Raw genomic sequence first — 12,754 nt, forward strand, 5'->3', positions numbered from 1 at the left:
CCTTGTTCACTGCCTCCTGACATTCCTGAGCACTTAACAGAACAGAATTGAGTTTTAATAAATGCTGATGCGTTTTCTGTTCTGAGCCGAGGCTCTTGGTTTTTTAGGCTTATGGGCACGATCAGTGACTGCTGCATGAATTACAGTTTCAGCGTGATGTGTTAAATATTCAGTGGTTGGGTTTGGTCTTATTTTTATTAACCCTTTGCTGCCCAGTGTCCAATATATTTGACATTTCTGAGTCTAAGTGCAGACAGAATTGTTATAGCACCAGTCATGTGACATATGAAGGTATTTGATTGGACGAGTGTGAAGGACCCGCCTCAAGTTCAAGGTCTCTCTGTCAGCTGCTGCCTAAATACTCCCATCATTAGGCTACGGTACAAATATTTCTCCAGTCCATTTATTGTACCCTGTAGGATACAATGGAATGCTAATTGTGAGGGGAATTTCTCGAATGCCTCGGTTTACCAGGGCATTCAGAGGAAATGCAGTTAGGTGCGCTTCAGTTGAAAGATGAATATGTGTGGCTATGAAGTGCTCAAGTCACGTCTGCATGAATGTACAGTGTGTGTGTGTGTTGGTGTGGGATTGTCTGTGTGCAGTGCTACAGGCATGCAGGAGTGTGCATATTTATTAGAACACCTGAGGATTATCCTTTATATCCTTTATATACCACCTGCATGAAAACCTCTGGGGGTGAGAATTTACACTTTTGCTCAGTAATCCATGATACAGAAACAGTAGGTACTGATGTGTGAAAATGCTAGACCACTTTGTGCTTTAATTAGGCATCTTAAACAACTTCTAAAAAGTCTCATTATTTTACCATTGGTGGCTATGTATTCTTTTTCTCTTACTATTTTAAATGAATTGCATGCATGGCCTATTAAATTCATCAGTTAAATTAAACAATCACTAATTTGCCTAGTTTGACAATTTTCCAAGATTTTCAGTTCCAGTGGTTTGATTTCATATGCACAACAAATCAAAACTACAGAAGCAATGGGGTGTTCTAATACATGTGCACACTGCTGAACTACAGAAGCAATGGGGTGTTCTAATACATGTGCACACTGCTGAACTACAGAAGCAATGGGGTGTTCTAATACATGTGCACACTGCTGAACTACAGAAGCAATGGGGTGTTCTAATACATGCGCACACTGCTGAACTACAGAAGCAATGGGGTGTTCTAATACATGCGCACACTGCTGAACTACAGAAGCAATGGGGTGTTCTAATACATGTGCACACTGCTGAACTACAGAAGCAATGGGGTGTTCTAATACATGCGCACACTGCTGTATGTTATTGTGCAGTACAGTATATATGTATTTATTCATGTATGGGGTTGTTTGCATGCTATGTGTGTTTGTGAATCACCTCAAGAAGAAAGTCTGTTGAAAGTCATTCCAAATGTGTGTGTGCATTCTAACCTGTTGATATTACTGAGGATATTTGATAAATCAGGTGGTTTATTTATACAGTGAATGTGTGCCCCATAGGCGGCATATAAAAGAGGCTTGGGGAGGCTAAGCCTCCCTAAAATAACTTGCCCAAACCTTCACAAGAAATATTTGTGAGAGAATAAGATCGATTTTTTTTTTTTTTTTTTCCCCATAAGCGTGCAAAGCAGGTCTAACAAACATATTTCTCGTTTTCCTACTCGCAACCGTCAGACCGCTAGGGCAGCATACTTCCTTCCACTGTTTGAAGAAATGCCACCTTTCAGAACACTGTTTGTGGTGCCAGGTTATGAATGTTTCTGAAGTTTTTTCTTTAGATTTTTCCAGTCCTTCACTTCATTTTCAGTGAAAGCGGGGTCTTCTGAACTTCTGAAAAAGTGTCTGCAAGGAAAGCAGAAAACCGCATCTGCCTGCTTACTGTACTCTAAATATGAAAACATATTTTAATATTCTGATGAAAATGAATGGTTTTGCTTACCAAAGACAGTTTTCGGATGCACGGGTAAACAAGGCTGTGACGGTCCTGTTGCAGTATCACCAAGGTCCAGTGTCATTCGAGGAGACAATGCTTGGCTGGTTTAACGTCCATTCTTTCCACTGATCTGAGCCCCATATAGATATTCAAAAGTTTACAGTAAGAGTGCAGTTATTTTTTTTTTTTTTTTCAAATATACCTTATGAAGTACGTTGAATGCCCCTTGATTATAAGTACGAAGCTGTTGTTTAGAAGCTTAATAGACAGTATTAATAATTGATTTTAATTGGTGTGAAGTGATGGACATGGTGTTCCAAATTGGTGTTGGTACTGTAGGTCTGCAGAACAGGTTCAAGTCTTATATATATATATATATATATATATATATATATATATATATACAGTGTGTGTGTGTACATCGTTGGGTTCAATAAATGCAGGGGGGAAAGTGTGGAATAGCCTCCCCAAACGAAAGACTCAAACGTCAGCTATGATGTGCCCCTTCATGATTTAACACCTCCTGTGGAAGTGTAAGGTCCACAAACTGCTTCCTGGAAATCCATTTTTTTGTTGTTTGTTTTTTTGTTAATGTTTTATGAACTGTACAGCCTCCTTTTAGTTTTCAATATTTCATAGACACAGTAATCACACCAGCCATGGCAGCATTACTCAGCATGTACGCTTCAATCTCCCTTTTCAGCAGGATGTCCGAATCAAACTGGAGCACGAGGGGGAGAAAAGGTGAGCCACATGACATTAGCTCTGCATGATGGGAGCTGGGCATTGAGGGCTGTACACTTCAGTTTCAGCTGGTCAATCAGGGGAGGATTTCCTTGTTTAAAGTGTCAGATAAGGGAGCACTAAGCTGAGTTATTGTTTGTCATAAAAAAAGAAGATAAAACAGGGAAGAAAACCACTTAGTGCCAAAAGTATATCGCCTGCTCTTTTCTGCCAAACCTGCCCCCCCTTTCTAGTCACAAGTTGGTCCTTCCTGAAGCTGGAGCAGCTTGGGCTCAGCTGGCATCTCTGAGTGTGAGAATGTATTGATGTTCTTACTAATATTAGGAAAATAACTAACAAATATTACTAAGACTGTTCTCAAATCTTCTGATTTACATAGTAAAAATGATAAAGCAAAGTAATTGTATTCGGTCTGTTTAAAATGACCAGTTTTCAATATTATTTTTCAGTACATTTTTATACCTATTCAGAGGAGAAGACATTCTCAGATACAGAGTTATGGAGTTTCATTTAGGGTTTTTGTTTTAGTGCATTCAGGTTTTTAAAATCAAACTGGATTTCGCTGTATATCATGATATGGATCTGTGATTTGTCATCAGGCAATCTGATTCATGTGCAAGGCTACATTGGTTCACTTTACTAAACCTCAGATGATATCGCTGGCATTTTAAAAAGAGAGCCACCTCATTATTGCAGTCAGGCTGGGTGAGGAAGGAAACTCCTAGCATTTGAAAACATCCTTTAAAATCCCACAGCACACGTGTGCCAAAAATCTGTGCAGAGGTGGGGACTTTTTTTCCCCTTTCCTGTGCAAAATAAATGAATCTCAACCAAATCCAATATTACTAATCACATTTCAATCAGATATCCACCAGGGGGATTCATTGATCCACCTTATTAACTGAAAACAATACAAATCAGGTGAAAGTGAATGGAGCAAAGTTACATGTCATTATAAATATAGGCACACTGACACTTTCAAATGACACTGTTTCAACTCTTTAGACCATTAGAACAGACCCCTGGGGTTTTATATGCACCAAACGAATACACCTAATATTAGTTTACTTTCATGAAATTGTCTCATGTTATCTCCAGGGACCTGTTTTAAAAAGCCCAGTGTCCACAGCATTGCCCTTGTCCTGCACAGGACCTACACAGAATCCCCCCTCTTCCTGTAAATACCCTGCTCTTCCTGTAAATACCCTGCTGCCCTTACTGTAAATACCCTGCTCTTACTGTAAATACCCTGCTCTTACTGTAAATACCCTGCTCTTACTGTACCCTGCCCTTACTGTAAATACCCTGCCCTTACTGTAATTACCCTGCTAATACCCTGCTCTTACTGTAAATACCCTGCTCTTACTGTAAATACCCTGCCCTTACTGTAAATACCCTGCCCTTACTGTAAATACCCTGCTACCCTGCTCTTACTGTAAATACCCTGCTCTTACTGTAAATTGCTACCCTGCTTTTGCTGTAAATACCCTGCCCTTCCTGTAAATACCCTGCTCTTCCTGTAAATACCCTGCCCTTACTGTAAATACCCTGCTACCCTGCTCTTACTGTAAATACCCTGCTACCCTGCCCTTACTGTAAATACCCTGCTCTTCCTGTAAATACCCTGCTCTTACTGTAAATACCCTGCCCTTACTGTAAATACCCTGCTACCCTGCTCTTCCTGTAAATACCCTGCTCTTACTATAAATACCCTGCTCTTTCTGTAAATACCCTGCTACCTTGCTCTTCCTGTAAATATCCTGCTCTTACTGTAAATACCCTGCTGCCCTGCTCTTCCTGCAAATACCCTGCTCTTCCTGCAAATACCCTGCTCTTTCTGTAAATACCCTGCTACCCTGCTCTTACTGTAAATACCCTGCTCTTACTGTGTGTCTGATTCTGGGAGAAATCATCATTATTCTATTGGCCGTATTGTATCACAACTCAAATCTCGACCCTTTGCAAAAACATTACAACATTACATATGATCTGATTATCTGAACATGTGTTTTCACTTTTATAGTTTGTTGTTGTTTTCTCCCCAGGATCATTCAGTTTCGAAGGCCACTGAAATTCAAAGAGTTACTTAAGAAGGTGACTGATGCCTTTGGAGAGCAGATGGACTTGTATTACCCGAACAATGAGGTAGCGTTTGAGATTCTGAGCTACGCATGAGAGAAACTGCAGGGTTCTGTCCTGGGGTCCACCCTGATGCAATGGGGCAGACTGTGATAGGAGTGACATGGAGGGGAGGTTACTGGCTCTTACTCTAATATCTTATTATTATTATTTTGTAACATTAAATTAGGATATCCTTTACAAAAACAAACAAAGCCAGCTATTAAAATGTATCCCTTTGTTTTTTGTACTGGTCTCTGCTTGCTGAATCCTCCTCTTGTGCATGTGTTCCAGCTCCTCGTTCCCTTGCGCTGCCAGGAGGATTTGGAGAAAGCCGTGCTGTACTTGGACCTCCACCCGTCCATGAAGAGTCTGAGGGTGTTAGTCAAGACTCCCAAAAACAACCATGTGAGTCCTCCAGACAACAACCACTGACTGCTACAGACACTGAGAGTCCTGGTATAGCTGCCTGCAGGGAGGGGTCTCCACAGCTGAGCATCAGCACTAACTGCTACAGACACTGGGAGTCCTGGTATAGCTGCCTGCAGGGAGGGGCTCTCCACAGCTGAGCACCAGCACTAACTGCTACAGACACTGGGAGTCCTGGTATAGCTGCCTGCAGGGAGGGGCTCTCCACAGCTGAGCGTCAGCATTGACTGCTACAGACACTGGGAGTCCTGGTATAGCTGCCTGCAGGGAGGGGCTCTCCACAGCTGAGCGTCAGCATTGACTGCTACAGACACAGGGAGTCCTAGTGTAGCTGCCTGCAGGGAGGGGCCCTCCACAGCTGTGTCAGCACTGACTGCTACAGACACTGGGAGTCCTGGTATAGCTGTCTGCAGGGCATCCCTTACACTCTCTTAGTTGAGCTGTTTTCTTTTAGTTTCGGAAGGGAACAGGAAAGTAACCAATGATGCACAGCAGTTCAACCAGAAAAACACTTACCCTACCCTTATTTCCACTGTGCTGTCTCAAAAGACAATAGCTGTGAATACATACGAAACTGCTGTAAGATATGACTCAGCTGGGCTCCACAACTAATAATTCCTTGTAAGATTCTACAGTATTTTCTCAGAAATAATCCAGTTAGATACTTCTTGGTAATGCTGTCTTTAAACCATGGTATTCTTGGTTCCCCAGGACCTTCTTGTTTGTGAGTCAGTGCACCACAAACCCACAGTCCTGCAGTCCTGCTCTTCCCCCTCCTCCACACTAACAGGACTAATATGTACAGCATACTGCATGACACACAGAGACTGCTGGAGACAGTGGCACTGCAGGAGCAGTTTAGGGTTCCAAGTATAAAAATGAAGTATTTTATGGTTTTAGTCCAATAGCTGCTGTACACTGGGATATTGAGGTTTGATGCAATACTTTTAGCCATAGCTGTATACTGTACAGAGTCTATAACTGACATTATTATTATTATTATTATTATTATTATTATTATTATTATTATTATTATTATTATTATTATTATTGTTTCCAAAGTGACTTACAGAAGTGAAACAAAATATAACAATATATAAATTACATTCTTAAATTGAAAAAGAAAATAGAAAAAAAAACAGATAGGGAGAGACATGGCAGATGGAAAGACGTAGCAGACATGTAAAAGCAAATTAAAAATTATAAATATTTAAAGTACACAACTAATTAACTAATAAAATAACACAATGCATAACAACACCGAAACATCCCAGAGCAGCCCCAGATCAGCCAGTGTCCTTTCCCGATGTCCTTACACGATCGCCACACACGCTGCCGCTCACACCGGCAGGGAAGATGAATCCATAGCAATCCTTAATCGGAGGCAGTAGAAACAGGTGTGTGATGAACACAGGTGAAAACAACAAAGTCCAGTGATGCGCTTTGACGCACAAAGAACACTTGCAGTGATGTTATTGTTTGAATGAGAATTGAAACAAAACAGAAACAAACAAAACAAAATCTGCTGTTACCTGTAATGTCTCAACTCTGTTTCTGTGCTGTGCATGGCTCTTGTTTCAATCCTGTGTGTCTTCCCTGTGCTTTAGTATTTACAGGTAAACAGCCGAGCTGATAAACCACCTGAAATGAGGATGTCTAAGTCCATGGGAGACCTGAAGGGCTCCCCGTTTAAAAGCACTGAGAGGATCCGCAAACACTCCACAGGTGAGGGAGGCCTGCCAGGCACATTTACAGTGACCCATTATTATTACCCTGCTTTTCTCTCCAGTCTCGGCACTCTCCTGATCCCTTCTCTCTGTGTTAGTTGCTCTCTGCACTTTCCTGATCCCCTCTCTCTCTGTGTTAATTGGTCTCAGCACTCTCCTGATCCCTTCTCTCTGTGTTAGTTGGTCTCGGCACTCTCCTGATCCCCTCTCTCTCTGTGTTAGTTGGTCTCAGCACTCTCCTGATCCCCTCTCTCTCTGTGTTAGTTGGTCTCAGCACTCTCCTGATCCCCTCTCTCTCTGTGTTAATTGGTCTCAGCACTCTCCTGATCCCTTCTCTCTGTGTTAGTTGGTCTCAGCACTCTCCTGATCCCCTCTCTCTCTGTGTTAGTTGGTCTCAGCACTCTCCTGATCCCCTCTCTCTCTGTGTTAGTTGGTCTCAGCACTCTCCTGATCCCCTCTCTCTCTGTGTTAGTTGGTCTCAGCACTTTCCTGATCTTCTCTCTGCTCTGTGCCGCTCAGGTTCTCTGCACACAGGTCGCAGTTCCCCTCCTCCCGGCAGTGTCCCGGAGGAGCAGCAGCAGATTGCACGGCAGGGGTCCTACACCAGCATCCACAGCGAGGGCGAGTTTATTCCCGAGACCCTGGACCAGAACGTAAGAAAACTACTCGCACCACAGCTCAGAGTAACTGAGCACCAGCACTGCTATTAAAAAAAATAGATTTAAAAGATTCCTTTTTTTTTTTAATTTAGTAGTCGCCAATTAGTTGTTTTTTTTTTTTGTTATTTTCTCCCCAATTTAGTAGTGTCCAATTGTTGTTATTATTATTATTATTATTATTATTATTATTATTATTTTATTTTTTTTGAGCTCAGCTCACCGCTACCACCCCTGCGTTGACTCAGGAGGGGTGACGACGAACACAGCTGTCCTTTGAAGCGTGTGCCGTCAGCAGCCCGCTTTTTTACACACTGCAGACTCACCATGCAGCCACCCAGAGCTACAGCGTTGGAGGACAACGCAGCTCTGGGCAGCTTACCGGCAACCCCGCAGGCACCCAGCCAGACCACAGGGGTTGCTGGTGAGTGGTGAGCCGAGGACACCCTGGCCGACCGAACCCTCTCTCCCCCTGGGCGGCGCTCGGCCAATTGAGCACTGCCCCCTGGGAGCTGCCGTCTTCGGTCGGTAAAGGGATAGCCTGGACTCGAACCAGCGACGTCCAGACTATAGAGCGCATCCAGCACTCTACGCGAGTGCTTTTACTGGATGCGCCACTCGGGAGCCCAAAAGATTCCTTTTTTAAATCAATTTTTTTATTGGGCTGCGATGTGATGTCACCAGTTCTGTACTAGACTTGTGTGACTTTCTGAAAGGAGGAAACCGAAGTCATTGGGTATTAGGAATTACTAAATTCCTAATAAATTCCTAACTAAATGAATTGAAAAGGCAGTTGGAGACAGTGAGGGATATTGTAGATTAATAGAATGATTTGCATCAGTCAGGGTTGGGGTCAATTCCTTTTCTGGAATTGGAATTGAGATTTTAGAGACATTAATAATTGTCATGATTGTTCACATGCTTTCATTGGAGCCAGTTTAACTGACTAACAGTGACCTCAATTTCAGGAAGGTGTTGCCACTGTCAGAAGCTCATTGTAACAGAATGCTGCTCATTGCAATGTTGATCAGTGTGGGGGTTGATTAAAAGGGAATGGGAATGGATTTTAAAAAAGGAAATGGAATTGAAGAACAGGAAGTGACCCGGACCTGCTGGGTAAAATAAATGGAAGGACGTAATGAAAGGGCATGTACAGCTATCTGCTCCAGGGAAACACTGCCATTCTCAGTGAGGGGCTCATGGCTCCCTGTGGCTCATTCTCGGTGAGTGGCTCATGGCTCCCTGTGGCTCATTCTCGGTGAGTGGCTCATGGCTCCCTGTGGCTCATTCTCGGTGAGTGGCTCATGGCTCCCTGTGGCTCATTCTCGGTGAGGGGCTCATGGCTCCCTGTGGCTCATTCTCGGTGAGGGGCTCATGGCTCCCTGTGGCTCATTCTCGGTGAGTGGCTCATGGCTCCCTGTGGCTCATTCTCGGTGAGGGGCTCATGGCTCCCTGTGGCTCATTCTCGGTGAGTGGCTCATGGCTCCCTGTGGTTCATTCTCGGTGAGTGGCTCATGGCTCCCTGTGGCTCATTCTCGGTGAGTGGCTCATGGCTCCCTGTGGCTCATTCTCGGTGAGTGGCTCATGGCTGCCTGTGGCTCATTCTCGGTGAGTGGCTCATGGCTCCCTGTGGCTCATTCTCGGTGAGTGGCTCATGGCTCCCTGTGGCTCATTCTCGGTGAGTGGCTCATGGCTCCCTGTGGCTCATTCTCGGTGAGGGGCTCATGGCTCCCTGTGGCTCATTCTCGGTGAGGGGCTCATGGCTCCCTGTGGCTCATTCTCGGTGAGTGGCTCATGGCTCCCTGTGGCTCATTCTCGGTGAGTGGCTCATGGCTCCCTGTGGCTCATTCTCGGTGAGTGGCTCATGGCTCCCTGTGGCTCATTCTCGGTGAGGGGCTCATGGCTCCCTGTGGCTCATTCTCGGTGAGGTGGCTCATTCTCGGTGAGGGGCTCATGGCTCCCTGTGGCTCATTCTCGGTGAGGGGCTCATGGCTCCCTGTGGCTCATTCTCGGTGAGTGGCTCATGGCTCCCTGTGGTTCATTCTCGGTGAGTGGCTCATGGCTCCCTGTGGCTCATTCTCGGTGAGTGGCTCATGGCTCCCTGTGGCTCATTCTCGGTGAGTGGCTCATGGCTGCCTGTGGCTCATTCTCGGTGAGTGGCTCATGGCTCCCTGTGGCTCATTCTCGGTGAGTGGCTCATGGCTCCCTGTGGCTCATTCTCGGTGAGTGGCTCATGGCTCCCTGTGGCTCATTCTCGGTGAGGGGCTCATGGCTCCCTGTGGCTCATTCTCGGCGAGTGGCTCATGGCTCCCTGTGGTTCATTCTCGGTGAGTGGCTCATGGCTCCCTGTGGCTCATTCTCGGTGAGATGGCTCATTCTCGGCGAGTGGCTCATGGCTCCCTGTGGCTCATTCTCGGTGAGTGGCTCATGGCTCCCTGTGGCTCATTCTCGGTGAGTGGCTCATGGCTCCCTGTGGCTCATTCTCAGTGAGGGGCTCATGGCTCCCTGTGGCTCATTCTCGGTGAGGGGCTCATGGCTCCCTGTGGCTCTTTCTCGGTAAGGGGCTCATGGCTCCCTGTGTTTCATTCCCACAACAGATACTGGATCCCTTTGGCAGGGCTGACAACTCCCTCTCAGATAGCTGCCATTCCCTGGACAGGTGAGCCTCTGCAGCACAGCTTACTAGAGCCTTGGCTGTGTTCATTCCACAAAATATGTTTCCTACCTGGATAATATCAGCAAAAACAAGAGCATATACATTTCTATTTGTTTTTATGCATGCCCCTATATACTGTTACTTGATATTTTATGATTAGACTTTAAAAACCTGTAGAGATTATTTACACAATATTCCTTATTCGTTTTGTAGGGTTTGGAGTGTGTTTGTATTTCCAAACAGTCTCTACAAATGCATTTGAAAGCCCGTCTTTAAGTTTCAGTGAATAAAGCGATTTAAGAAACACTGTGGGGTGCAATAAAGCTGAGCCAACAGACCAGACCTGAAAGTGAATGAATATGAGTGAAACAGTGCTGTCTCTATACTGGACAATCTGTGAGCATTAATTGTGTGTGTCACTGACTGTGTGCCTTCTCACTGCAGCCCTCCATTCTCACAATCTGAGACCAACAGGGACTGGAACTGTGTGAATCAGAGCCGTGAGTACACAGGTGGGGTATTCTTAGTGTGCCATGTGGTAGTGTGGTGTACAAAGGCAGCGGATAGATTCATACTGTGGGATTATTACATGTGTAATAAAACAAAAATGTAGTTTTTAAAAAATTATATAAATAAATGAAGCACTTTAACATATACAGTACTCTTAGAACACCCCGTTGTTTCTGTAGTTCAGCAGTGAGCACATGTATTAGAACACCCCGTTGTTTCTGTAGTTCAGCAGTGTGCTCATGTATTAGAACACCCCATTGCTTCTGTAGTTCAGCAGTGTGCACATGTATTAGAACACCCCATTGCTTCTGTAGTTCAGCAGTGTGCGCATGTATTAGAACACCCCATTGCTTCTGTAGTTCAGCAGTGTGCGCATGTATTAGAACACCCCATTGCTTCTGTAGTTCAGCAGTGTGCGCATGTATTAGAACACCCCATTGCTTCTGTAGTTCAGCAGTGTGCGCATGTATTAGAACACCCCGTTGTTTCTGTAGTTCAGCAGTGTGCGCATGTATTAGAACACCCCATTGCTTCTGTAGTTCAGCAGTGTGCGCATGTATTAGAACACCCCATTGCTTCTGTAGTTCAGCAGTGTGCACATGTATTAGAACACCCCATTGCTTCTGTAGTTCAGCAGTGTGCACATGTATTAGAACACCCCATTGCTTCTGTAGTTCAGCAGTGTGCGCATGTATTAGAACACCCCATTGCTTCTGTAGTTCAGCAGTGTGCACATGTATTAGAACACCCCATTGCTTCTGTAGTTCAGCAGTGTGCGCATGTATTAGAACACCCCATTGCTTCTGTTGTTGTGCATATGAAATCAAACCAGTGGAAATGAAAATTGGAAAATTGTCAAAATAGGCAAATTAGTGACTGTTTAATTTAATTGATGAATTTAATAGGCCACACATGCAATTCATTTAAAATAGTAAGAGAAAAAAAATACATAGCCACAAATGGTAAAATAATGAGACTTTGTAGAAGTTTTAGGAAATGTAACTTCTCACCCTGAGGTTTTCATGCGGGCAGGTGTATAAAGGAGATCAGTGACATGTCTTGAGGTGTTCGGATACATGTGCACTCTGCTCTATTGCACACACTTTATTCATTGAAGTGTTTTATTTCGCTTTGATTTTAGAACAACAAAGCACTGTATTCTGTACAGTTTTGATCTGATTTTTTTTCTTTACGATTTGATTTGTTTTCAGATTTTCCATTTTCAATGAATGGATGATAATTATCACTAATTCAAACAAAACCGCATTCCCTGTTCTGTTTCAGAGAGGTGATGCTTGTTTGAGTTCTCCCCAGGACAGCAGATGTTAACAGCTTTCTCTCTACACTTCATGAAAATTCTAGGGTTTATTTCAATTTTCTTCTAAATAAAAGTAAATAACTCAATCTCCCTTGGAAACGACTTCATCAGAATGAGGCCTCCCGTCGTACAGAGCAGCTGCTTCCAGTCTCAGCGGGCCCCCTGACCATTCATGCTGCCGCTTGCGTCATCCTGCTGGCTTCTTTACAGTAAAGGCTGGACAGCGATGGGAAGATTTTAGGATTGAGACATAATTAAAAAAAACAAAACCATATGAACATAATTTAGATCTTAGAAACTCCAAAATGGTATCGCAAAAGTCTACCGGAAGCCATAATAGTATTATTATTATTATTATTATTATTTATTTCTTAGCAGACGCCCTTATCCAGGGCGACTTACAATTGTTACAAGATATCACATTATACATTATTTTTTTGTTAAGTACATGGGAAAGTACAAAGCAGTGTGTAATTCAATATGTTAAAGTAACATTATTCAGCAGGGTTCATTCGACTTTATGAAGCAAAATGAGTTAATTCTATAGGGTGATGCAACACTTTTGTCCATAGTTGTAGACGAAGAGCAAACATACATGCATGTTAACATAGTGGTCTAAACAGGCTTAGTGCACACTTTTTTTGTATATTCTGTA

The 12,754-nt window shown here is 43.8% G+C and overlaps 1 protein-coding gene across 5 annotated transcripts in view; it reads left to right on the forward strand.

Moving 5' to 3' along the window:
- The window catches only part of LOC117400396 (mitogen-activated protein kinase kinase kinase 3-like), a 51,563-nt gene that overhangs the window by 25,959 nt on the left and 12,850 nt on the right, over positions 1-12,754 (forward strand). For 3 of the 5 annotated variants that reach the window (XM_034000292.3, XM_059023381.1, XM_059023379.1), the window contains exons 4-10: positions 2,645-2,685; positions 4,731-4,830; positions 5,098-5,211; positions 6,840-6,957; positions 7,479-7,612; positions 10,213-10,274; positions 10,716-10,783. In XM_034000292.3, the coding sequence (XP_033856183.1) occupies positions 2,645-2,685; positions 4,731-4,830; positions 5,098-5,211; positions 6,840-6,957; positions 7,479-7,612; positions 10,213-10,274; positions 10,716-10,783 (637 nt within the window). The remainder of the gene's footprint in view (positions 1-2,644; positions 2,686-4,730; positions 4,831-5,097; positions 5,212-6,839; positions 6,958-7,478; positions 7,613-10,212; positions 10,275-10,715; positions 10,784-12,754) is intronic. The other 2 variants (XM_034000294.3, XM_034000293.3) reach the window with 2 other exon arrangements.

This window comes from Acipenser ruthenus, chromosome 4 (assembly GCF_902713425.1).
Source record: "Acipenser ruthenus chromosome 4, fAciRut3.2 maternal haplotype, whole genome shotgun sequence".
Taxonomy (NCBI): Eukaryota; Metazoa; Chordata; class Actinopteri; order Acipenseriformes; family Acipenseridae; genus Acipenser; species Acipenser ruthenus.